The 23,762-nt window shown below is 50.4% G+C and overlaps 1 protein-coding gene across 1 annotated transcript; it reads left to right on the top strand.

Annotated features, from left to right (window-relative positions):
- LOC118006657 (SPARC) lies at window positions 1–22,789 on the top strand. The gene is made up of 10 exons (XM_034999371.1): window positions 1–108; window positions 10,023–10,092; window positions 11,363–11,425; window positions 12,047–12,134; window positions 13,617–13,738; window positions 15,726–15,846; window positions 17,721–17,854; window positions 18,530–18,678; window positions 20,979–21,127; window positions 21,593–22,789. The coding sequence occupies exons 2-10, from the start codon at window positions 10,036–10,038 to the stop codon at window positions 21,619–21,621; spliced, it is 912 nt and encodes a 303-aa protein (XP_034855262.1). The 5' UTR covers window positions 1–108; window positions 10,023–10,035; the 3' UTR covers window positions 21,622–22,789.
- The last annotated feature ends 973 nt before the right edge of the window (window positions 22,790–23,762 follow it).

Genomic DNA, 23,762 nt, shown 5'->3' with positions numbered 1-23,762 from the left:
CCCAGAGCTCCGACTGGTTTCCTGTTGGCCGGCTCTAAACCGTCCGCATTCCCGCAGACCTTCACACTGTCCGGAACGCACTCCGCCAGCCACCCGCCTGCCGCCGAGGTACGCACGCCCCCTGCCCAGCCTTTCCCTCTCTGGTCGCTCCACCCCGACCCCCTAGTTCCCTCCTGCAGTGTGTTACAGAAAGAGGAGCTGTGCTGGGGAGGTCTCTGGGTCAGGGACCGGTGCGCATCTCTTCGGGCTCCGTCCGCGCTCCTCCCGCTAAGGGCAGGAGCCACGGACTCACTGCCTGTTGCTTTTCAGGTGGTGTAACTTGGTCTCCCTTTTTGGTTTGCAGAAAATAATCTCACTGTGTCTTTGGGGGAGTGCTTTCTCTGTGTGTGTGTGTGTCTCTCTCTGTGCCTGCCTCTCTGGTTTCAGAGGCTGCCGGCTTCTCCGCTGTGCTCCCTTCGCAAATGTGGCAGCCTGCTTTCCTAGGAATCTGATCTGCTCACAGCTGCACGGGGCTGGCTGGCAGCCACGGTCTGTTCTGCTCCCCATTCCAGGAGAAGACTCTTCCTAGACTTGGTTTTCGGTCAGGGGTTCTGTTTTCCAAAAGGAACTTTGCATGAATGATAAATTCATCTCTGGAAGGCAAATGGAGGGTCTCTACCTGGAATCAGTACCTCTGGGAAGGCGCCTGTTTCCCTGGAATTCTCCCCCACTGACCCCTCCCCCCCTCAACACACGCACTCTGAAATAGCACCGTCAGACTCCTGGGTTAGGCATTGTTCCCATCCTGGGCTGCCGGGGTGTAAGCACGGGAACTCACTGGCCGTAGCCCTTAGTGTACGTGGATCTGAAGACCTCAGACATTTGATATCATCCAACCAAGCCTCTGGGTCCTCTGGGAGGCTGGGTGTGGTGGAGGATGTTCCAGGAAAGGGAGAAGGGGGGAAGGCAGGCCAGAGAGACTCCCAGGGCAACCTTCTCACACCTCCTTGTTTAGAAAGCCCAAACTCTACACGGAGATGGTGGTCTAGCCTTTTAGGATGTTAAGTCCTCTTTGGACACACTCTTTCCTGTCTTTACCTTCCTTGGCTCCATTGGCCAGTTGGTGAGTGGACTTCTGGGGTCTGAGGGACACCAAGGGAAAAGGGGGCACTGAGATGAGGCATGTCTTCAAGGAAGCCCAGTCTGCCCAAGAGAGAACAGAGAGGCACACATTTTCCTCCAGAAAGGACAGCATTCTACAGAGAACACAGGGAGAATGTTCTTACCAGCGATTCTCTAGGGTTAAATTTCTGTCTTCTCCACCTGCTGATGGGAGAGTGAGAAGCAAATAAGAAGTAGGTTGGCAGACTTAAGCACACATTCTATGTGCTGTCTTAGGTAAGTAAGTCCTTTGGACTTAGTTTCCTTATCTGTAAACTAAGAAGGTTGGACTTGATGGTCTTTGGGGAGCCTGACATCATCTGAAACTTTCAAGGGAAAGTCTTTTAAACCAGAATCCACAGACTGGCCTATGAATGGGCTTTAAGACATCTGCAAGCCACTTAAAATTTTATGTATAGTAGTAGTGGTAGTAGTGGGGTGTGTGTGTGTGTGTGTGTGTGTGTGAGAGAGAGAGAGAGAGAGAGAGAGGAGAACAAGAGGTATTCACAGCCTTTAGTCTTAAGATATACTCAAATGGATGTACTACTTCCCAAAGAGCCAGAGGGCATGATGATGTGGAAAATGGAGTGTGGGACTGGGAGCAGATGTATATTTGCAGGAGGATAAACAATTTTGAAAGGGAGTGGTTGGGGGAAGAGAGGGTTAACTCACAGTGCTCAGCTGCCACATCGACAAAGCTCAAAGCAGAGGGAGGGGGGAGGAGGGAGGGGGGAGGGGAAGGGGGAGGGGGGAGGGGGAAGGGGTGCCTGGAGAAGGAATCAACTTTTGAAACTTTCTCCAAGTCCCACCCACAGAAAGGCTCTTCTTTGCCATGACTCATTCTGGGAGGAATGTGAGTTGCCACGGTAACCTTTTTTCAGGGTCTCTGCCTGCTGGCTGGGAGGGGACATTGAAACACTCAGAACATCAGGCTCAGTCTGAATGTCCCCCACCCCACTCACTCCCCAAATATCAGGACAGCAAACTCTAGGTCCTGTCCTGCTGATCTCCCAGGATCGCGGGGCAGCTGTGGGGCCGTGATGAGCCTCCCTGCGCCGGTGTTTGAAGACCAGAGTTTTAGTTGCACGGCTGTTCAGGAGGTGCCCTTTGACCTTGAACTAATAGATTCTCCGTTCTGAGCCCCAGTTTATTCCTTGGTTAAAGAGCAATAACAATGGTCACTTCGAGGCGGTACGGTGTGGAAGAAATGGGATGATACACAGGAAGCACTTGGTACATTGTGGCCCCCCAACCCCCCAAGCGGTGGATTTTTAGAACCGATAAACATGGTATCCAAAGACTTGGTGAAATCATTTCCATCTTTTTTGTCTGGCAGCTCTGTCATCTTGGGGTTTGTATATAACTTCTCTTTATTAAAAGTGCTAATAGGCACATTTAAACAAAATAAGTGTTTAAATCCATTTTGATTTGGGCACCTTTGTATTTCCCAAGAGTGTTGTATCCTCCAGTGTGAAAAGAGCATTGGCCAAGGCGATGGTAGAGGCGAGTCATAACTCACACTGAGTGACAGTGGGTAAGACCCTTCCCCTCTCTGGGCCTCCTTTTCCTAATCTGTTAAATGGGGAATCTAGATGGTCTCCAGGGGCCCTTCTAGGTCTGAAGTCCTGCGAACCTAAATCCCAGAGATTGCTTTCATGAGAAGAAATAACTGGCCTACGTTTTTAACCTCCTCCGTGCCCCTAGTTGGAAAGGAAACAAGAGAGGAGGGGCTAAGGGATCTTGGGTTGTGTAACAGTCCTGCTAAAATCTTTATCCCTCTGTAGAGACTTGTCAACCAAGAGCATGGCTGGGGTTTGCTATTTACAAGAGCAGCTTTCCTTGCTGAAAATAAGCTATAAATAGGAAAGGATGGTGGAGAAAAGGCAAAGGATGGTGGAGAAAAGGCAAGAACTCAGGATGTGAGGTAAACGGGAGACTATCTGGCTTTCGAGGTTATTTAGATAGGTAGCCAAATGTGCAGAGATCAAAAGGGACAGACACAAACCCACAAGGATGTAGACTGTAAACATCGATTTTACCAACAGGCACCCACTGGCACAGCTAAAAATAAATGCCGCCAAACGTGCGCCAGTCCAGAGGGTCACGCCCTCACACATCTCCCCCTGAGCCGTTCGTTGACTCACAGACAAGTTCCAGGTATACAACTCGATGCACATACAAACCCTGGCGCTGACTTACCCGGGCCCCAACAGACAGATGCTGAGCCAGGTGGACACTCAAAAGACCCCTACATGGCTTCACGTAGAGGTCCTCAAGGCCAGAGGTCCCCGTGATAGACACACTGCCAGGCAGTGCAGACGGGACTGCCGTTCGTAGCCGCACACGAATGTGCACATCCCCCAGACATGACTACAGGTTACAAAGAGGAGGCAGACGCGTCGTACACATCCACGACCAAATCACTGGTGGTGCTTTACAGGCAGAGAAACGGAGGATCAGAGAGGGAGGATAGTCACCGAAGGTCACACAGCCAACTGATGTCTGTGCCTAACTTCCAGATGTTCAGACCTGTCCAAATGTTCACTTTTTTTTCCTTTTTTTTGTTGGTTTTCATCTGGTCACTTTGGTTTCATGCCCGTACACCTCCTTCTGAAGGCACCAAGCCCTATGGATGATCAGTGATACCAGTACTTTCTCTCTCTTGGCTGGCCAGTGTGGCCTTTGCCATGAGGGCAGCACGAAGGGCTAATAGTGGCTGCTTCCCCCCCTCCTCACTTCACCCGTCTTTAAAGGAGGAAAGAGAGGGCTGGAGCTGAGCCTTCAGCCAAACCGGGGGATTAATGAAGCTTCTGCCTTTTCTCTGCAGCACAGAGCCTGGATCCTGACCCCAACCCTGAACTCAGGGATGGCTGGGCTGGGCAGAGCCAGAGCCAGCAAGCAGTGACTTGGCAGAATTATTTAGAAAAGCAGTCTCCTCTTATCCAGGAGGAAGAGATGTCTTAGACAGGAAATTAGCTCTACCCTCACTCTCAAGACATAGAGCTTGGTGTCTCTAGAGAAAAAAATATGGATGGAGATACCAACTCTGTCCAGAACTGGGTTCTTTCGGAAACTTGATATTAACCTATCTCATCTGGGGATCCCTCTGGGTCATCTTATGTTAGTCATGGCGTTAGGATCCCAGACTGATCAGATGGAAAAAGAAACAGGGCAAAACAAGGTGAACATCTGGATGTTTCTGAACATCTGGAAGTTTAGTGTCGCTACCAGCCTGCTATGTGACCCTCGAGTGAGTTATTTTCCCTCTCTGAGCCTCAATTCCTCAAAATCAGAAGCATGGCAAAGAGGTTTCGCGTGGCTTGACGACACCAGTCGTTGGTAGCGGCTGCCAGAAGAACTGTGTTCAAGATTCAGATGCCTCCCTGCCCTTTAGGGGGAAGGGTCATGTGATCGATTAGTAATGTCTGCCACATGCACTGCAGGAGCAGGTGGACACATTTTCACCATGTATTTGCTATCTTTGGTATGTGACAGCCTGCATTCTGATGTTCTTTCTCAGCCCCTCCTTTTGTGGTCACCCCCACGCAGCAGTGGCCCGTAGAGGGAGCCAAGGAGGAAAGCCTGAAGCTCCACCCTGGGCCTCTCCTAACCACCATGAAAGAGCGAAACGTGGCATCTTAGATGACTTTGTGGAACCTTAGTTAGGCTGATTCTAGTCCCGAACTCCAGGGCTGCTTTGGAGTTGCCCCAGAACCTCTTCACTCCTAGGCTTGAGCACCCATAACACCCTCAAAGTTTCCCTTAGCTTCTTCCCTTCCAGCAAGAAATATTAAAATTGGAAGCAGAGTCAAGGGACAGGTTGGGAGGGATGATACTCTGAAAGGCTTCTACCTGAGCCGACTTAGAAAGCCAGGGCTGAAAGAAACCTCAGGGACCACCTTGCCCCGGGATTTTCAAAGTGTGTTCATAGGAGACCCCAGAGATGCTCCAGGGCATCTCAGCGGTGTCTGAGTGTGGAGGACTTTCAGCCCTCATCTCAACTCCCCTTGTACCTGCTTTTGTTTTTTGTTTTTAATTTCAAGCTGATTCATTGAACAGATTATAATGAACTCATGTTTCAACAAATGGGAAAGGCTTTTAGCTACTTCAAATATTGGACTCCGCAGAAGACCTCATTGACAGAGAGGGCTTACATACTTTTGACCACCACTGGTCTGAAACAACCTCCTCATTGTGCAGATGAGCAGGGCCAGGTGTGGTCCGGGGAGGAGAGGAGCCTTCCCTAAGTTTGCACAGTGAGCTGGGAGCAGCGTTGCCAAGACTGCATCCCAGGACTGCCGACGTCCATGTCACGAGACCACCTCCGAGGGGCTGTGCTTGTTCCCCGGCGAGTCCAAGGGTGGCCGAACTGGCTGCGGTGGCGCCTCTCTGGCCTGGCTCACAGAGGGGGTTCCTTTATTAGCCTCCAGACTTGTTTTTCTCTTTTTGGGCTTGTTTACCAGGAACGTGTGTTTTTGGAACCCTTGTTTCCAAGCCAAACAGTGGGAGAGAGATGCTTGGTGTGCGTCAGCAGCCTAACTAAGAGGCCAGCCCGGGCCCCAGCCTTCGTCACTGTGTTCTCTGGAGGCTGGGCTGGTGTCCCCTTGTCCAAGAGGAGCAATGTCTCCTTTGTTCCACCCCAACACCCTTTCTCCCTGGGCCACAGACAAAGAGCCAGGATTCTTGCCCTGGATTCTTGAGGGGGATGGAGATTCTGGGATCAGCGGATTTTAAGATGCTCTTCCAAACAACACTGCTTACTTCTTGTATTCTCTCATATAAATCACCCAAGAGCCTTTCAAGGTAGGTGTATTATTTCCATTTTACAGATGGAGAAATGAATTGAGGCCCAGAGTGGGAGAGTCACTTTCTGAAGGTCACACATTTGCTAAGTGGCAGAGCTAGGATTTGAGCCTGGACGTTCCGTCTGCGGAGCCCACGTGCTTGCCTTTCTGCTACATTGCATAACCACTCTTCCTGACCACTGGTTACCTTTATAACCACTCTGATGTGGTAGCCACTAGCCACATGTGGCTACTTAAATTTAAATTAAGTAAAATGAAATCTAATTAAAAATTCAGTTAATTTACACTAGCAATATTTCAAGTGTTCGGCAACCACATGTGGCCAGTAGCTATCATACTGGACGAGGCAGATAATAGAATAAATTCATCATCTCCAAAGGGTTCTATGAGACTGCACTGCTCCATAAACCACTTTCTACCCAAATCAGATTTGATGATTACAACTCAGATCCTGTGCTTCCCGTTCTTAAGAGCCCATGATTCCAAGACTCAAAATCTATAAAATTCCATGAGTCTGAGATTTCCCTCAGTTGTGACATTCAGGGACTTTTCAGTGTCCAGGGAGAGCCCAAAGGAGGCCCTTTATATTTTGAGGGAGATGAACTGGGGGGCTGGCTGTACTTTTCCATCCCCAGAGTCTTTCTAAAGAGAGAGAAGTGACCTCGGCTTCGGGTCCTGCTGGCAGCCAAGGACGGGTTTTCAGCTGTCTCCAGAGCAAATAAAGGCAAAGGGAAGGGACTTGATGTACGGAACAGGGGGAGGAGGTGGCGGTGGGGTGGGGGTAAGCAGTGTCTGCCTTTGATGACCACCAAGCCAAGGGAAACACACCCCGTGTTCCTGCCCTGGCCCAGGCTGCTTTCCCTGCACCTCGGGCCAGTTCACAGCCCAACTGGGCTCTATTCAGGTGAGCACCTGGGAGGGATCAGCTGCCAAGAGAAACTGTGTGAGATGAAGAGCTGGCCCGTGGTGGAACTGGGCTGCCCGGGGCCTCATTCAGCCCTGCCGCTCACTCGCTGGGTCTCTTGGAAGGTTTCCTCCCCTCTCTGGGCCTCAGTCTTCTCACCTGCACTATGGGACCGCAAGACACGCCTTGAGCCTCCAGTGGGATTCCTGATTGTCAAAACACTTTGGAAAGGATAGACACAGGCATCATCACAAACTAAAGAGATACAAAGGAAGGAGTTTTCATTTAATACTAGTCATTTCTACAAAGCTGTTGAGATTTTCACTGGGCATACCAGATTTAGGTTTGATTGGTGAAGGATGTGTTCTGAATGCTGGGGCTTGGCTCTGTGTTGTGACCTCCCTGGGGTTACTGTTGCCCCCCCCGAGCTGTGCAGGATGGGTGCCAGACCTGTTTCAGAGAGCTTCAGGGAGGGATCCAAGCATGTGTAGGAAGTACGGGTGTGCAGCTGTTACCCTTTCCTCTCATCCCATCATCTGGAGAGAAAGGCTTCTGGGACTGGTGATGGAGCACTGGGCACCGGGCAGAACCCCAGATTTGGAAAATAACTCTTTCTCTGAGATTTCGGGTCATTTTCTTAACACTGTCACCGCTTTTCTGCCTTTCTCTTCCACTCCCACGCCGGATGGAACACAGTCCCTGTTAGGCCCAACCCAACTCCACGCACGAGAAGGGAGTTTGTCAAGGCAGTTTGACTTGCAAGAGGCCTGAATATTGCAGTTTCCTGCTCTCAACTGCAGGCTCATCGGGAAAGTGGGACTAAGGGCCCTCCCGTGCCTTGTCTGCCAGTGTGTCAGAGCTTCCCAGGGGACAGCATGTATGTGGGGCCTTTAGACACCATGAGCACTACAAGATTTAGAATTATTTTTCAGTTCTGGCTGCAAAACCAGTGGCAGGAAGGGTGAGCGTGCCCCTGGGAAAGACGTGCAGGAAGGGGGCGGGGAGGCAGACAAAAAAGCTGACCAGAGCTGGTCAGAAGAAGGGGAGCACGGTCAGAGAGGGGAGCGTGGTTGCTCCGCTCAGATGAAGGACACGGACTCTGGAGATGTTGGTTTTCCTGGCTCTTTAACCGGAAGCTTATTACATTTCCAGTCCTAGCATGGACTAGTCAAGTCCATGACATGACTTCTGTCATTGGAGCTCAGACAACACCTTTTTGTGTTTCTAGCTACTGGTCTCACTCTGCCCCTTTGACTTCAAACAGTCTCAGGCAAGTCTTCCATTGATGCTTTCTCTTCTGTTCCATTCATAAAATCATAGGCCGGGGTTGTCTTGCTTGTATCTTCCAAATGGGAAAGCAAGCAGGGAGATTTTTCCACCTCTAGGCCTGGGAGGGAACAAGCATACAACTGTGTGGGGCAGGAGCATTCTACAGCTGCCTGCAAAGGGAAGACTGGAAGACTGGAGTCCTTTGGGAGCTGGAGCCAGGGTGACACAATGCCAGGCCCCTAGGCTGATTCCTCTAAATTTCTGTTTTATTTCAAACATATGCCATGAAATAGGAGGTGAGGTTTTGTGTCTATGTTAATACAACAAAGGGCCAGTATGAAGTCTGCTCTTCCTCTGCCTATTTCTGTTGTTCAACTACCGCAAGTGAAGAAGGGTCATACTACAGGTAATGACCAAGACCAGCATGTGCCTGCAACATTTTAAGGGCATTTCAAGAACCCAGCCTACAACCTTAAAGCTTACCTAGTCTAACCCTCACAATAATGGAAGTGGGGGACAAGTGATTTAACCAATATACCCAGATGGTTTTGAGGCAGATCAAGGACCCCTGGCATTTAATTCCAAGCCAAGTGTTGTTTTTTTTTCCATGATGCCAGGGTACCTCCAAGGTCCTTGGTTGGTTGAAAAGTCTTGGAAAGAACTGGGGATGATGAGCCCAATATAGAAGTTTGTGGGGGCAAAAGAGGGAAGACATGGCCACTGGTCACCTTGACTAAAAGCTGCTCAGGGGCCAAGGGAGCACTCTTTTGTTTTGTGTAGCCACAGGAGGAGGAACAGAGTAGACCAGAAGTTTGAGGGAGGCAAATTTAGATGCATACAAGGGAGCGCTTTCTAAAGGAAATAGAAGTCCATCTAGTGAGAACATGAAATAAAATGTCCCCACTATAGTTCCTCTGTGAGAGAAGGCATTTTGGCAATGAACCATCAGAGAAGATTCTGCTCCCAAATCCCTTTCAGTCATGAGATTTTTGGAGTGAAGAGCTCAGCATCTGGAGAGTGAGGTCTTAGCAGTGACCGGGGCAGGAGAATGTTCTAGATCTCAGCTAACATCCTTTAGCTGTGAAGGGGAAAGAGGAGAAAACATGAACACATGCAAGTATTTGGATAGTTTCCCTCCAGAGAAGTGCTGTCCCTCTGGGCAGAGCAGAGAAAAATGTGGCTACCCTCAAGTTTCCACTGGTCACACTCCGAGACTATTGTTCTTTGTTTTAGAAGGTGGATCTCATTGTCTCAAATTGACAGGAGGTTTCTGTCTATTAACTCCCCCCCTCCTTCTTTCAGACGGGGTAGGAAGGAGGAGGAAAAGGAAGAGGAGGAGGGTTAAGGGGATAAGAAAAAAAAAAAAAAAAGAATCCTAGAACATCAGGGATTTAAGGGTCCTTGAAGATGATCTGCCTCAGTATCGCCCAGGCTTGACTAGTTAGCCAACCACCTTTGGTGAACCACTATTTAAAAACTTCAGTAAGTGTACTGACAAAAGAGACTTTATATCTTTACCATATGTGGAAAAATCTTTGTCTTTTGTCATAAATGGAAGGAAACTATAAAAATAAACACAAAAAAGACAAAACAACTTCGCTGAATTCCAGCTGGATATAGTTTCCTGTGGAGGCTCTGAGCCAGAGGCCTGCTCTCTGTTACAAGGAGATAGATAAGTGCTAGAAAGGTATTAAAGACATCTTAGCACCAAACTGAGGCTTTTTCTTCATATAGTTGGGATTGGAAGAGAATTGAGTAGAAGCAAATTTCTCTCTCATCTTTCACTATAACTTAACATGCACCATCTAAAATTACCTCGCATATCACAGGAATTCAGTGTCAGAAGGAGCTCTCCATCAAGAAGCCCCCCACTCACTCACCTCTCAATCTTTGTCCCCTCACAGGGTTCCCAGCACCATGAGGGCCTGGATCTTCTTTCTCCTTTGCCTGGCCGGGAAGGCCTTGGCAGCCCCTGTAAGTACCCAAAGAGCATATCTGCTCGGTCTTCCTTCCACCACCAGCTCAGTGGCATCTAATCTGCTGGCCTTGGATGCTTGGAGGGGTCAGGGACGTCCCTATCTCATTATTTTACTTATTTTTAAAAAAGATTGTTTCTTACACTAATAAGCACAGGAGAAAAATTAAGATGAGGACCACTGGATGGAGAGTCTGGGGAAGAGAGATTTCCATGTAAGGAGAAAGTGAACAGAGAGGGCTGGTTAGTTTCCAAATCAGTGAGGGCTATTTGGTTGCAAGCAATAGGCTCCAATCTGGCCAAATTAGTGGGAGAAAGGAGACAGGGGCAAATTATAAAATCAAAGGTGTTGGGGAGGACTGGAAAAGGGCAGGTTCAGGATCTGGGAGGTAAGAACAAACAGACCGTCTTGGAGATGCAGCCATCTGAATAGATCTGCTCCAGCAGTTTCACATCTTGAGAAAACGTGCCAAGAAGATTTAAAAACAATTCAAGGACACCGATTTGGTTGAGCTTGGGTCCTGGCCCTGCTTCTTGGCCAGGGGAGTGTGGAGCACACTGACCGTCCCTCCAAGACTTGCATGCAGGGGGCCAGTAGTGGTCATCCAAAGCTAAGCCGGAAGCCATTACCGGAAGAGGGAGGAAGTAGCATGCTGCCGACCGACCGTTTCTCCCAACCCCTGATTCCCTCATCCTCTCTCCACTAGGAGGTGTGAATGGTGGTAGACTCTGGCAGGTAGATTCTGCCAAAAGATTGGGCAGGGTTAGCATTACTTTTAGAAGCAGCCCCAGCCAGCCAGGCACCTCAAACTTGTATGTTATCTTGCTTCTTCTTACTCCCAAGTTGACATGGCAAGAAGGAATCACAAAATCACAATAATAATATACTTGTGAGAAAGATAACGACATCTGTTAACATGCATGATGTTCCTGCCCCATTGGTCTCTGTTTTCCCACTCTAAACTGAAAGGAGTTCATCTGCATCAGTGGTTTTCAGATTCATAGGAGTTCAAGGCAATGGAAATGCTTTTCTAAGCTAAATCTTCGATAGACGCCCCAGATATAAAATATAGAAATGGGGGTGCTTCAGAGTTCCATAGGACCCCTGTGTGTGGCTTATCTTTTGCCCTCATCACCCCACCCATGGCAGTCCCTGAGGCATAGCCTTGGGGATTTCTAGGGAGCTGCTCTCCTAGCTCCCCTGGCTGGAGGCACTTCAAGCTGGCCTTGGCCTTGACCTCTCTGAACTCCATTTTCTCTTTCCAGCAGCAACAGGAAGCCCTGCCTGATGAGACAGAGGTGGTAGAGGAAACCGTGGCTGAGGTGGCAGAGGTAGGTGGGTGGGGAGCCCAGACCTCCACATTCATTCCCTGGAGAAACCTGATGGGTGCTGTGGGGTCTCGACCCTGGAGCGGGGCATTTGCCCCTTCCCATGGGCACATGCAGCATTTTGGCATTTTGGCAGACAAGTCCTCCATGGATGCTTTCTCTTCTGTTCCACTCATAAAATCATAGACGTGAATCCTGTATGTCCCCCAATCCTGACACATTCCTGAATGCTTCCCAAACCTTCCATGGCACCCTAGAGTTAGGAACTATGATTTTGAAATTTTTTATTTTTAAGCTGCAGGACAATTTTTCTTAGGTGATCACCCACAGTCTCCCCATACGTTAAACATAAAGGGGAAGCTGCTGTGGTATGGCTGGTGGGGTGGCAGGCTTGGTACCCCTCCTGTCCCAACACCCCTGGTGGCCTCTGCATCTTGGTGGGCCTGTATAAGTCCATGTAAATTCTGGACCCTGGGGGGCATTTGTGCGCCCTGCGCCTTGGGCCTGACACACCTTTCCAGCTTGTCTCTCCTCTTGTGGGACCTGAAGCTCCAGGCAAGTCCCCTCCAGTGTTTACCCCTGAGGGTAGGAACCATTTGACTCACCCTTCTCCCTCCACCCCAGGGACCTGTGGGAGCCAACCCCGTGCAGGTGGAAGTAGGAGAATTTGATGAAGGTGCTGAGGAAACTGAAGAGGAGGTGGTGGCTGAAAGTAGGTCCCTTTCTCGTGTCTTGTCATATCCAGTCTTTGCCCTCTGCCGTTTGAGCCTGGGGCATGGGGACAGCCTACGTGAGCTTCCTTCCTAAGGAAATTCAGGGTGGGCTCCTCCCTGCAGGGTGGGCTGTGGAGGAGAAACAGTGTTGACTTGGAAGTTGGAAATCTTCTCTGGAATCTGGGCATGATCTATGTATAGCCAGGCTGTCTATGCTCTGAGTGTCAGGAAGGGATGTTCCCAAGGTGGAAATGGCCTTCTCCCCTCACAGCTATTTGCCCTGATGCCAAAGTTGGGTTTCATGTTCCCACAGAGGTCACAGGTCCCATGTGGTCACTGCGCTCCTAGACGACCTCTGTCTCAGCCCATGCCCCAAGTGGGTGCAGACCTGAAGGGACTCCAGGAGTTTCCACACACATTAGCTTATTTGATCTGCATACAGCTGCAAGGAAATAAGGCCTGGGAACCTGATAGAGCTCATATAATGCTACGCTTGGAGTAGGTGCCAGAAAGAGAGAAATGTCCTAGGGCCTCCGCCTCCAGCCCACTGTGCTGGCATCTCCATCCCATACAGTGGAGAGGCATCATACCCAAGGGGTTAACAGCATGGACTTGGGAGGCAAAGACACCTAGGTTTGCCTCTAAACTCGTTGACTCCCGCTGAGAATGCCCTCCGACAGCCTACTTAGCTCCTCTGAGCCCAGCTTCCTCATCTCTAACACAGGACTGATGCAGACGGTAGACCCTCACCCCACGGCTGGAGGGTTATGAGATGAGGCACAAGAGCACTTGGCCCAGTGCCTGGCAGGGCAGGCGTCCAATAAAGAATGACTCAAATACCCCACATCATGCATCAGGAGGAAACGGCCAGATTGAGCTGTCATCCCGAGGGCATAGAGTTTTTGTTGGAGCAGAGGGGCATCTACAGAGTCCGTTCCTTCCCTCCTCCAGGCCCACCCTCATCCGGTGTTTACCAGACACAGCTGGGCTCTATTGTTCGGCGTGGGCCCCAGGGCACTTCTCCCTTTTCCTTTACAGCCACTCAAGTCTGTTTTGCTTGGCCTCACGGCTCCCTGGCTCCCTGACAACAGCCGATTTTCCAAGTCATTCTAGAAAGTTTATTTTATTTATTTATTTTTGAAAGTTTATTTTATGATCCAAAAATGCCTCACTATCACTGAGGAACAGAGAGCTGAAAACACAGTGATTGCTTCAATCCTCAAGGGAGTTATATGGTATCCAGTGCTTCTGGGTCCCAGATTAAGCCTGTAGCTCCCCAAAATGTGCCTGACCCTGACCTCACACTGAATCTCTCATCCCCAGACTGAGCCAATTTCTCCCTTAAGCGCCAACTGCTGGGCTCAGCAGAAGAGACAGGAGGACTCAGGGCTGCCCAGAGCGAGGAGTTCTGCCCAAGGATCCATCTGGGTGGGTTGGGGTGGACCCGGCGGTGCTAACTACATACCCTTGTACTCTACCAGACCCCTGCCAGAACCACCACTGCAAACATGGCAAAGTGTGTGAACTGGATGAGAACAACACTCCCATGTGCGTGTGCCAGGACCCTACCAGCTGCCCTGCCCCCATTGGCGAGTTTGAGAAGGTAAGGGCAGGGGGCTGGGGGCTTGGGCCCTTGCAAACATGGGGGGTGGCTGCCCAGAACACTGGTGGCTCGTGGCTCTATGGGGCAGCTCCAGTCTCAAAAGTCCCCTTGCTAGATAGTCATGGCAGGAAAGTGGAGGTAAGGCTCTGCCCGTCACTGGGTCCCTCCAGCAACCAGCAAGAATTTATTCGGCACCAGCAGGTTCCCAGCTCCACACCAGATCCAGAAAGGAATACATCAAGAACATCAGACACTGAGATAGGGGCTTTCTCGGCTTGGGAGCAGCCTAGCAAAGCATCAGGTCCAAAAATATGGGTTCTGGGCTCAGACTGAAGTTGATTTCAAACCCCATCTCTGCCCTTGTTATCTGTGAGATCTTTGCCGAGTGCAGAACCTTTCCAAGTCTCAGCTTTCTCATCTCTAAAGTGGGGATAGAAATAGTCTTTATTTCTTAGGACTTTTGTGGGGATTTGTTAGGTAGTACTTAGTACTCAGTACCCAATATATGCTATTTATTTATTTATTTTTAAGATTTTATTTACTTGAGAGAGAGAGAGAGCATGAGCGGGGGGCGACAGAGGGAGAAGCAGACTCCTCACTGAGTGGGGAGCCCAACGTGGGGCTCGATCCCAGGACCCTGGGATCATGACCTGAGTTGAAGGCAGACGCTTAACCAACTGAGCCACCCAGGCGCCCCCCAATATATGCTATTTAGAAAAAAATCTTTCAAACCCATCCATTCTTCATCCAACCATCCATCCATCCATCTGTGCAGTTATTTATTGAGTGCCCGCTCATGACCACCAATGTGCTAGTCATGACCTAGCTCAGGACAGAAAATCTGGGATTAGCATTGTTCCCACAACCTCCTGTCTGGGTTCTCCATCTTTAGTCTCTCCCCAATACAACTTCTCCCCTGGGTTCCAAATTTTAGCATCATTGTCAACTCTTCCCTCCTCCTTATCCCTTTACCCCCATCCCACTGGTCACCAGTTCCCATCAACTCTCCCTTTGCAGTGATATATAAGCAATTCTAAGGAAGTATGTACAGGAGGTGTGACATAAGGCTCCCTGCCTCCTAACACAGATACTTACTGCCACTGTCCTTGTTCAGCCCTCGGCACCTCTGCTTGGCCACCCCCACGTACAGAGATTCATTAGGAGGACTCACATGACTCAATGTAGGGTTGTACTCACAGCGAAGACTTATTACAGTGACATGTTAAAGATACACAGCTAAATAATAATGGAACAAGACATAGGGAGAGTCTGGAAGAATCCAGGTACAGCCTTGCTTACTTTCTCCACCTGCATGAGGGGTCTCACAAAATGCAGTCTTTCCCCAGCTACGGAGATGCAGCCACATGTGAGCAATGTTTCTGCTCAAGTAAGCCCATTAGCGACTTAGCACTCAAAGTTTTCATTGAGTGCTGCCTAGCACGTACTCAAATTCCAGACTCCCAGAAGGAAAGCAGACATTCAGCATAAACCGTGTTGTTTGTACAAGCAGTCTAGGCACAGTGAGGCGTTCTTATCATCTGTGGAAAGTTTTATAGTGGCGCAGGGACTTGTTTACCGGCCAAGTTCCCAGATGCCAGCCAAGGGCCAGCATCGCAAGCAGGCCTTTCTAAGCATAACAATCCCAGCTTGCTGTGTTAACTTTCCCCTGTACACTCTGCTTTTTTGCCATCCCCATCTTTAATTCATCCTTTCCAGAGATGCCAGGTTTGTTTTCCCCTATCTCAGCCGGGTTCAGTCATACCTCTACTCAGAGACCAACAGAGGCTCTCAGCAGGGGCTGAACATTGGTCTGGGAGCCCCAAGAGTGGGTTCTTCTTGCAGCCCCACCACTAACTCCCTGTGTGATCTTGGGCTAATCACATTCCTTGTTGGCCCTTTGTGTCCCCATCTCTGAAATGGGCAAAGACGGTGGTACCAGCGACGGGCTTTGGGAATGAAGGCGAGGTGCTCTATGCTTTGCCGACAGGTATGCAGCAATGACAACAAGACCTTCGACTCTTCCTGCCACTTCTTTGCCACCAAGTGCACCCTGGAGGGCACCAAGAAGGGCCACAAACTCCACCTGGACTACATTGGGCCTTGCAAATGTGAGTCTGTCCTTGGGCACTGCCAGCCCCCCAGCTCACAGAGAGAGTGCTGAGCGGCTCTGCCGTCCCATGCTGTGTGACATCGGGCAAGTCTCTTCCCCTCTCTGAGCCTCTTAGGAGGGCTGCCGTTTACAAAATGAGAGGACTGTCTGTGAGGAGCTTCCTCTCAACTCTGCATTCAGGACACTTCCCAGGAAAGACTGAGCAGTTGTGGAAGCACAAGATCAGGGATTTTTAGAGCCTCTCACTAGCATCCAAGACAACTCATTCTTTTTCTTTAATGATGAGGATGTTCTTGTATAGGGCTAACCCACATCTTTACTGCTTCAACATTGTAAAGCAAAAATGATGTTCTATCTGGATCTATAAAGTGGTTTTTGTTTTTAATTAATTTACTCATTAATTAATTAAATTAATTTATTTAAGTAATCTCTACACCCAACATGGGGCCTGAAATCAAGGCCCTGAGATTAAGAGTCACGTGCTCCTCTGACTGATCCAGCCAGGCAGCCCTGGGCCTATAAAGTTTATTTTTAAAATATTTGAATTTGAATGCTTTAAGAGAGGGGGCATGCCTGCCAGTCCCCGTTAGGCCCTGTTACTCGGTGTTGCCGTATCCTTGGCCTTATCACTCCATCACATCCCTGTCTGTCTACTTAAGACATATGATTAACCGCCCTCTTCTAGAAACTTGGGAGTCAGGTGTCTGCGGGAAGGGAAGCCAGGATGCTGTCTAACTTTTTGTTAGTGATGCCAGGGCCAGATGCCACCGGCCCAGGTGCCTCCTTCAGCATTGGCCGTCTCCTTATCATTTGAAACACCCAAGGCCACATCCAGTCCTCCACGATAACACCCATGTTGTGTGTCTGGTACACTCTGGCACCAGGTGGCACTGGGGAGAGCCACTCACCTGCCTCGGGTGTGCAGAGTGCAGAACGGTGGAGGAGAAAAGCAGGTTCTCCTGTTGTCAGCCCCACTCTCCCAGTTACGGGGCCCAAGGTGTGAAATGAGAAGGCACAGGAAGGGGGCTGGGGGAGGAAGGTTGACAGGAATCTTTAGGCAGTGAGACTGAGGAATGTGCCAAGGGGACTTTTACCAAGTGGCTCTTGCTGTCCTCTGGGGCATATTGCTCCCTTGCTCCAACTCCTAGTGTGTCCCCCACAGATGCTCCCTTCCACTCCCCCGCTGGTGGTGGAGAAGGTAGTGGTCCTCAGAGGGGACTTTCCCTGGACTTAGGATGAGGGAAGGACAGGACTCTAAGCCCCGGGACAACCACATACCCTGGATGGTGGATGAGCTCTGATAATGTGGCCTTGAGCAAGCCCCTTCTCCCCATGCTGACCTTTAATAAGTCCAACAAGAGAGTGGACTTGGTCTGACATTCTGGGATTCTAAGTTCCAAAGATTAGGATGGAATCATTATCACGAAGAACGTTCTGGTGGATAAGCAGTCCTGACCTCCCCACCCCAGCTAAGCTGGGCCTATGGATAGATGTTATTCCTCAGCCTCGCAGCTTCGAACCCCTCCCAATGGTTGGCATCCCCGGCGTGGGACCTGGGCCTCTGCTTTCAGGCCCCATCATGCAGAGAGATGCAGGAGTCACCTCAGCAAGTCAGATCAGGTCAAGGGAAGAGCAGACATGTCTTTGTGTCTCCATTTGCAGAGCATTCTTCCCTCCACAGAATCTCCTGTGCTCACTGTGGTGTGAAGAAACTGGCCCAGAAAGGCTGAGCCACTCTCGGTGCCAAAGCCTCTGACTGAAACAGCTGTAGGAGGAGGCCCTGGGGTGGGAAGTGTGGTCTAGCCAGTATGTTGGCCCTCAGGCATGGAGAGTCCTGGTCTGTGCTGACAACTCTTGTGTTTTGGACCCTAGACATCCCCCCCTGCCTGGACTCCGAGCTGACTGAATTCCCCCTGCGCATGCGGGACTGGCTCAAGAACGTCCTGGTCACTCTGTATGAAAGGGACGAGGACAACAACCTTCTGACCGAGAAGCAGAAGCTGCGAGTAAGTGCGCTCTTTCCGGCCTGTCCCAGGGTCCCTGCCTGGCACTGAGCGAGATGGCTCCTGGCCCCGGGCTAGTCCCATTCCTAGAACTAGGCCCTCAAGGGTAAGCCTACACCCCTGCTCTGATGAGTGCCCTTATCCTGGGTGCTAGACACAGACTTCTCACTGCCTTTGGAGGCCAAGAGTATGCATTCACCCCTTAAAGACTCTGAGAAGTCCTGTAATGAAGATACCTGCTCACTTGTTTAGCCCAGTGTCAAACAAAAGCGACAGAAACTGCCCTATTCCTTTTTCCTTCTGAGTCTGTGGATCTTAGACTTTACTAATCTATCAAGCACTTGGAGTACTGATAAAGTGCAGATTCCTGAGCCCTGCCTAGGGCCCTATAGAATCAGTGTCTCCATGAAACCAGGCCCAGGAAGCTGCATTTTAACCAACTCCCCAGATGAGTTTGATGGGGCGGCTCTGTGGAGATAGAATGCTTTGAGATCACCCCAGGCCTCTACTCCTGTGGATGAGAGGCTGGTATCCATGTCTGCCACTTCCTTCCCTCACTTTGAACCTTGGCCGTGGCTGGTCTCTTCTGGCTCTGGCCTACTGTCCGCGGTGGAGGGGCCCTGACTGGCCTGGACCATCTCCCCTGGACCCTTCGTCACATGGCGTCTGCTCCCACAGGTGAAGAAGATCCATGAGAACGAGAAGCGCCTGGAGGCCGGAGACCACCCCGTGGAGCTGCTGGCCCGGGACTTCGAGAAGAATTACAACATGTACATCTTCCCCGTGCACTGGCAGTTTGGCCAGCTGGACCAGCACCCCGTTGATGGGTAAGGCCTCCGGCCGGCAGGATCACAGGGGGCTGCTCTGGCTTGGCGCTGGAGTAGACGGCGTCACAGGTCAGGGCCGGTAGGCGCGCTGGGTCTGGCCAAAGACCTCTCAGCAGCCTCTGCTGCCCCCAGCCCCGGAGCCCACAGTCTGTGTGGGGGCCGAGGCGGGAAGGACCGGGCAGAGGAGAAAAGATGCACACCCGAGGGGAAGAAAGCCACAGTACATTTGCATGCCAGAAGAAGCGGACGTCGGCGGGAACTGAAAATCCCCCTGATCCCTGGGCTTGCTGGCCTTGGGTATCCATGAGTTGAGGGAGAGCAAGCTAGGAAGGATGCAGACTCCATGGCGTGGGGCAGCGGGGAGGGGACAGCCTGCATGCTCGCAGTCCTTCATTCAGCAAGCCCGGAGACCCCGCCCCAACCGGGCGAACCGGCCCGGGAGTTCTTAAAAAATCCACACAGCCAATCCCATCCTCATTGCAAGCCCTTGGTTTCATTGTTCTTGCCTCCAAATGAGTCCCGACGTGCCGTGCAACCCCACGGCCGAGCAGGCAGGCGGCTGTCAGCGAACGAACACTTACTGAGCATCTATTACCTGCTCAGTGCTATTCCAGGGCAGGGGATTTAACAGTAATCAGGTCTGGCACGGTCCCGGCCCCCAGGACGCTCACAATGTGATCTGCTGCTCACAATAGAAGGAAAAAGCGAAAAGGCCCCCAGAAGGCGCAGGTGGTGGCTTGCTGCATGGGAGGCCCCGTGGGGGTTGTCACAACCCTCACCGTAGCTTTCTGGTCTCCTCTTGCTGTGTGCTCTTGGAGGAGCATAGAAAGACGGGCCGCCCTGTTTATGTGCCTGGGGGAGCACACTCTGTACAGGGATGCTCCTCTCTGGAGGCTCACCCCTCGTTCTCGGTCCAGGCTCTGCCTGGAGCCCGTCCACCCTATCTGTAACCCCCGGGGGCTGGGGTCTCCTGAGCTCTGGGAAACTCCTTGCAGTTTCTCTCCCAGGCTCATTCCATGGCTGGGATCCAACTGAGTCACTCGCTGTGGAGGGGGAAGGAAAAAGTCAGGGGGACATCTGGAGCTCAGGCTGAGCAACTGGATTCCACCAGGATGAAAGGACCAGGAGAGAGGCTTCCCACTGGGGCTACAGGGACTGTGCATCTGGGAAAGTGCTCCAGCCTAGGCCAGGAGATCCATCCGCCCCCTCTTCTTATCCCAGAGCTGCATGACCTTGCCTGAGTCCCTGCCCCCTTGGGACCTCAGTTTTCCCATCGATATACTATGTAAAGGGAGGGAGTATTCCTGTAAAGGGAACCAGAGTATTCCTTCTGGTTCAAACATGTTGTGATTACTTCCATGAGTTGGGTGGGGCGAGGGGGTCTGGGGATTAGAGAGAAAATTGGAATTGCAGTGCAGCCCCTTGGGGAAGAGTGTTTTCAGGAAAACTATTTGAGGGCTCTGGGAAATAAGGAAAAAATTCATACATGTGCTCTGGAGTCAAGGCTGGCTGGAGAAGCAGGAATGGAGGACAGTGGGAGAGAAATGAGAAGGCCTCTCTCGCACAGTATGATATACAAAAATTAAAGCTCTATGAAGGTTTTGGTTCTTTTCACTCTCCTGCCAATCCCATTTCTCCCCAGAAGGCAGCACTGTCATAATTTTGATGTATCTCTTTTTAGAGGTTTTTTTTTTTTAAAGAGAGAGAGTGGGGTAGGGCAGAGGGAGAGAGAGAATCTTAAGCAGGTTCCATGCCCAGCACGGAGCCCAATGTGGGGCTCGATCTCACAACCCTGAGATCCTGACCTGAGCTGAAATCAAGAGTCAGACGCTTAACCGACTGAGCCACCCAGGTGCCCTTAGACTCTTTTCTGTGCATTTGTAGCTACATAAATGTGTGTTCACCAGAAACACACATTGTGTTTTATGGCAGATTTTGAGCTACCAATGGCAGAATATTTTCTATTTTCTCTTTAAGTTTCTATGCCCCAATTCTCAGCCAATTAGGAAGCAGTTAAATGCATCAAGAGACCTTTGTTATGAATCCATGGGATCTCAGAACGGGAAGAGCTCTTAGACATTATGGTCAACTCTCCCTGCTTTGATGGAGGGGAAACTGAGGCTCAGAGTGGGCAGTGCCTGCTCTAAGTCACACAGCAGGTCAGTGGTACAGCAAGGGGGTAGACCGGGATCCTGGCTTCCTGTTCTGCTTTCACATCCCTTCCTTCTGCCCTGTGGGGCAGGCTCGCTCTCTCCTGTCTCTCCTGGAGTGTCCTTAGGCCCTCCCTCTCTCGCCTGCAGGTACCTGTCCCACACGGAGCTGGCCCCACTGCGTGCACCACTCATCCCCATGGAGCACTGCACCACCCGCTTCTTTGACACCTGTGACCTGGACCACGACAAGTACATCGCCCTGGACGAGTGGGCCGGTTGCTTTGGCATCAAGGAGCGTGAGTGTCTGAGCAAAGGGGCCACCATCCTCTCCCCAACTCCCCTCTGTTTTCTCTGTCATCTCTGTGTCCATCCTCTCTGCCCAGTTCTGCTTTCTGTGCCTAGTTAACTCCTTTTTGTGCTCTCCCTGTCTGGGCCGGCCTTGCTGTCTCAGGCAGTCTTGTTCATCTGCTTTCTCTTTACCTTCCTCAAGCATAGCGCTCAGTCTGTGCCTAGTGCTATTTTGGGAGCTGGCAGGCACCTAGAGAGGGGACAGGAAGTGTAACTTGGCAGCGTGTGTAAGTGACAGGAACAGACCAGGGGCAGGGAGACCAAGGTCCTCAGTCCCCAACTTCCTGGATGACCTTGGGCTGGTCCCCTGACCCTTGGCCCGGGGATGGGTGGGACCCACTGACTCCTGGGGAAGCGCATCTTCCTCCATACAGGGCTCATTTCTAATCCTGTTTTCTTGTCTTGCTTTGCAGAGGATATTGACAAGGATTTGGTGATCTAAATCCACGCCTCCTTCCGCAGTACCAGATCTCCCTCTTTGATCTTCCCCTTCCTGTTTCCCCCAATGTTTAAAATGTTTGGATGGTTTGTTGTTCTGCCTGGGGACAAGGTGCTAATATAGATTTAAATGGATACATTAACGGTGCTAAAAATGGAAATTGTAACCCAAGTCATGACATTCTTAGTTGTAACACGGCTGCGGACGCCTCTTGCTCACCCACTAATAGTCTCACTTTTCTCTTGCCATTTGCTGTGCTGCCCCGTGTCCTAGTGGTGTATGGGTGGGAACTTTGATCTGCTCAAGTCTGCCTTCAACACATCCCGCATCTTCAGATTTTCTCTCCATTTCTCAGTTTGAAATTAATACTCACCAAGTTAGTCTTTGTGTTCATTTTATTTCAAGGTATTGGTTGCCAGGGGGTCATCCCCACATGGCCTGAAGGAGGGCAAAGGGAAGTAATAGGCACGTGATGCTGGCAAAGATGTTTCTGGGACAAGGGGACTAGTGGGAGAAAGCCCTGCAGAACCCGCCAGCCAGAACCACAGATAACAAGGCTGTCACCCAGAGAAAGGACCTGAGTGTTAGGAAAACGTATTAACTCTCACATAAGCCCAGTTCCTCACCATTCCCCACCCCCTCATCTTTCAGTGCCCTTTCTTTTCATGTTAGGCTGTTTGTCCAAACTTTTGGGAGCCAGGGTGGACCATCAGCACTCTGGAATCCACCAGGCCCCTGGAGGGTGGATCACCATACCCTGCAGGGCTTCTCCCCTCCTAGCTGTCTTTGGGGAATGCAGGACTGGGAGGCTGTTTCCACCGGGAAGGCCAAGGTCAAGAGCGAGGTGTAGAAAATTGTAAAGTAGAAAAAGTGGAGTTGGTGAATTGGTTTTGTTTTGTTTTGTTTTTTCACATTTGGATAGCTGTCACAAGAGGTCTTTCCCTTGGTTTCTAGCACGTTCCTCCTTTTCTCCCCCTCCCCACCTTTTTTCCTTCTATTAATCAAGAGAAACTTCAAAGTCAATGGGATGGTCAGATCTCACAGGCTGAGAACTTGTTCACCTCCAAGCATTTCATGAAAAAGCTGCTCCTTATTAATCGTGCAAACTCTCACCCCGACGTGGGGAGTTTGACAAATCTTTCAAAATAAAAAGTAACGACTTAGAAACTGCCTTCCTGAGTGATTTTGCATGTGTCTCAGTCTTAGACACCTCATTACCCTGACATGCAGACACAAGGATGGACGCGTCTACACACATCTGTACAACTGCAAACCCTGGCAAACACACTGCTTGGGTGCACACACTGTGTCTTTATACACGGGGGATGTATTTGTACGCAGGGAATGTATGGTTCCTATAAGCACAAGTTCTGCTTACTTTTAAGTTTTTATTTATTTATTGAGAGAGAGAGCAGGGGGATGGGCAGAGGGAGAGGGAGGGAGAGAATCTCAAGCAGACTCCCCACTGAGCATGGAGCCCGACACAGGGCTTGATCTCATGACCCTGAGATCACGACCTGAGCCGAAACCAAAAGCTGGATGCTTAACCGACTGCGCCGCCAAGGCGCCCCAAGCTTACTTTTAATTTTATGAACTGTGTGCTGAACTTTTTTCATTATTGTACTTCATTATGAGCAGCACCAGGCTAAGCAAATATCTCCTTCCACCATCCATCCATTCTCTTTTCCACCCCCTCAAACCGATTTATTTATTTATTTATTATTATTATTTTTTTTAGGTTTTATTTATTTATTTGAGAGAGTGAGAATGAGAGAGCACATGAGAGGGGGGAGGGTCAGAGGGAGAAGCAGACTCCCCGCCGAGCAGGGAGCCCGATGCGGGATTCGATGCCGGGACTCCAGGATCATGACCTGAGCCGAAGGCAGTCGCTTAACCAACTGAGCCACCCAGTGATTTATTTATTCATTTTAAATTTTTACTTAAATTCTACTTAGTTAACATTCAGTGCACTACTGGTTTCAGGAGTAGAATTCAGTGATTCATTACTTATATACAGCTCCCAGTGCCCCTCACAACCAGTGCCCTCCTTTTTTTTTTTAAGAATTTTATTTTATTTTTTTAAAGATTTATTTATTTGCCAGAGAGAGAGAGAGCACAAGCAGAGGGAGTGGCAGGCAGAGGGA

This window comes from Mirounga leonina, unplaced genomic scaffold, assembly GCF_011800145.1.
Source record: "Mirounga leonina isolate KUSES-001 unplaced genomic scaffold, KU_Mleo_1.0 Mir_98, whole genome shotgun sequence".
NCBI lineage: Eukaryota > Metazoa > Chordata > Mammalia > Carnivora > Phocidae > Mirounga > Mirounga leonina.
The sequence above is the reverse complement of the archived record's forward strand: the minus strand, read 5'-3'. Positions and strand labels throughout refer to the sequence as shown.

Excerpts from the sequence above, each read along its gene's own strand:
- LOC118006657 (XM_034999371.1), top strand. The coding sequence starts at position 10,036 with ATGAGGGCCTGGATCTTCTTTCTCCTTTGCCTGGCCGGGAAGGCCTTG. Across the intron at positions 12,135-13,616 it reads AGAGGAGGTGGTGGCTGAAA|ACCCCTGCCAGAACCACCAC; the intron begins GTAGGTCCCTTT and ends GTACTCTACCAG. Across the intron at positions 13,739-15,725 it reads CCATTGGCGAGTTTGAGAAG|GTATGCAGCAATGACAACAA; the intron begins GTAAGGGCAGGG and ends CTTTGCCGACAG.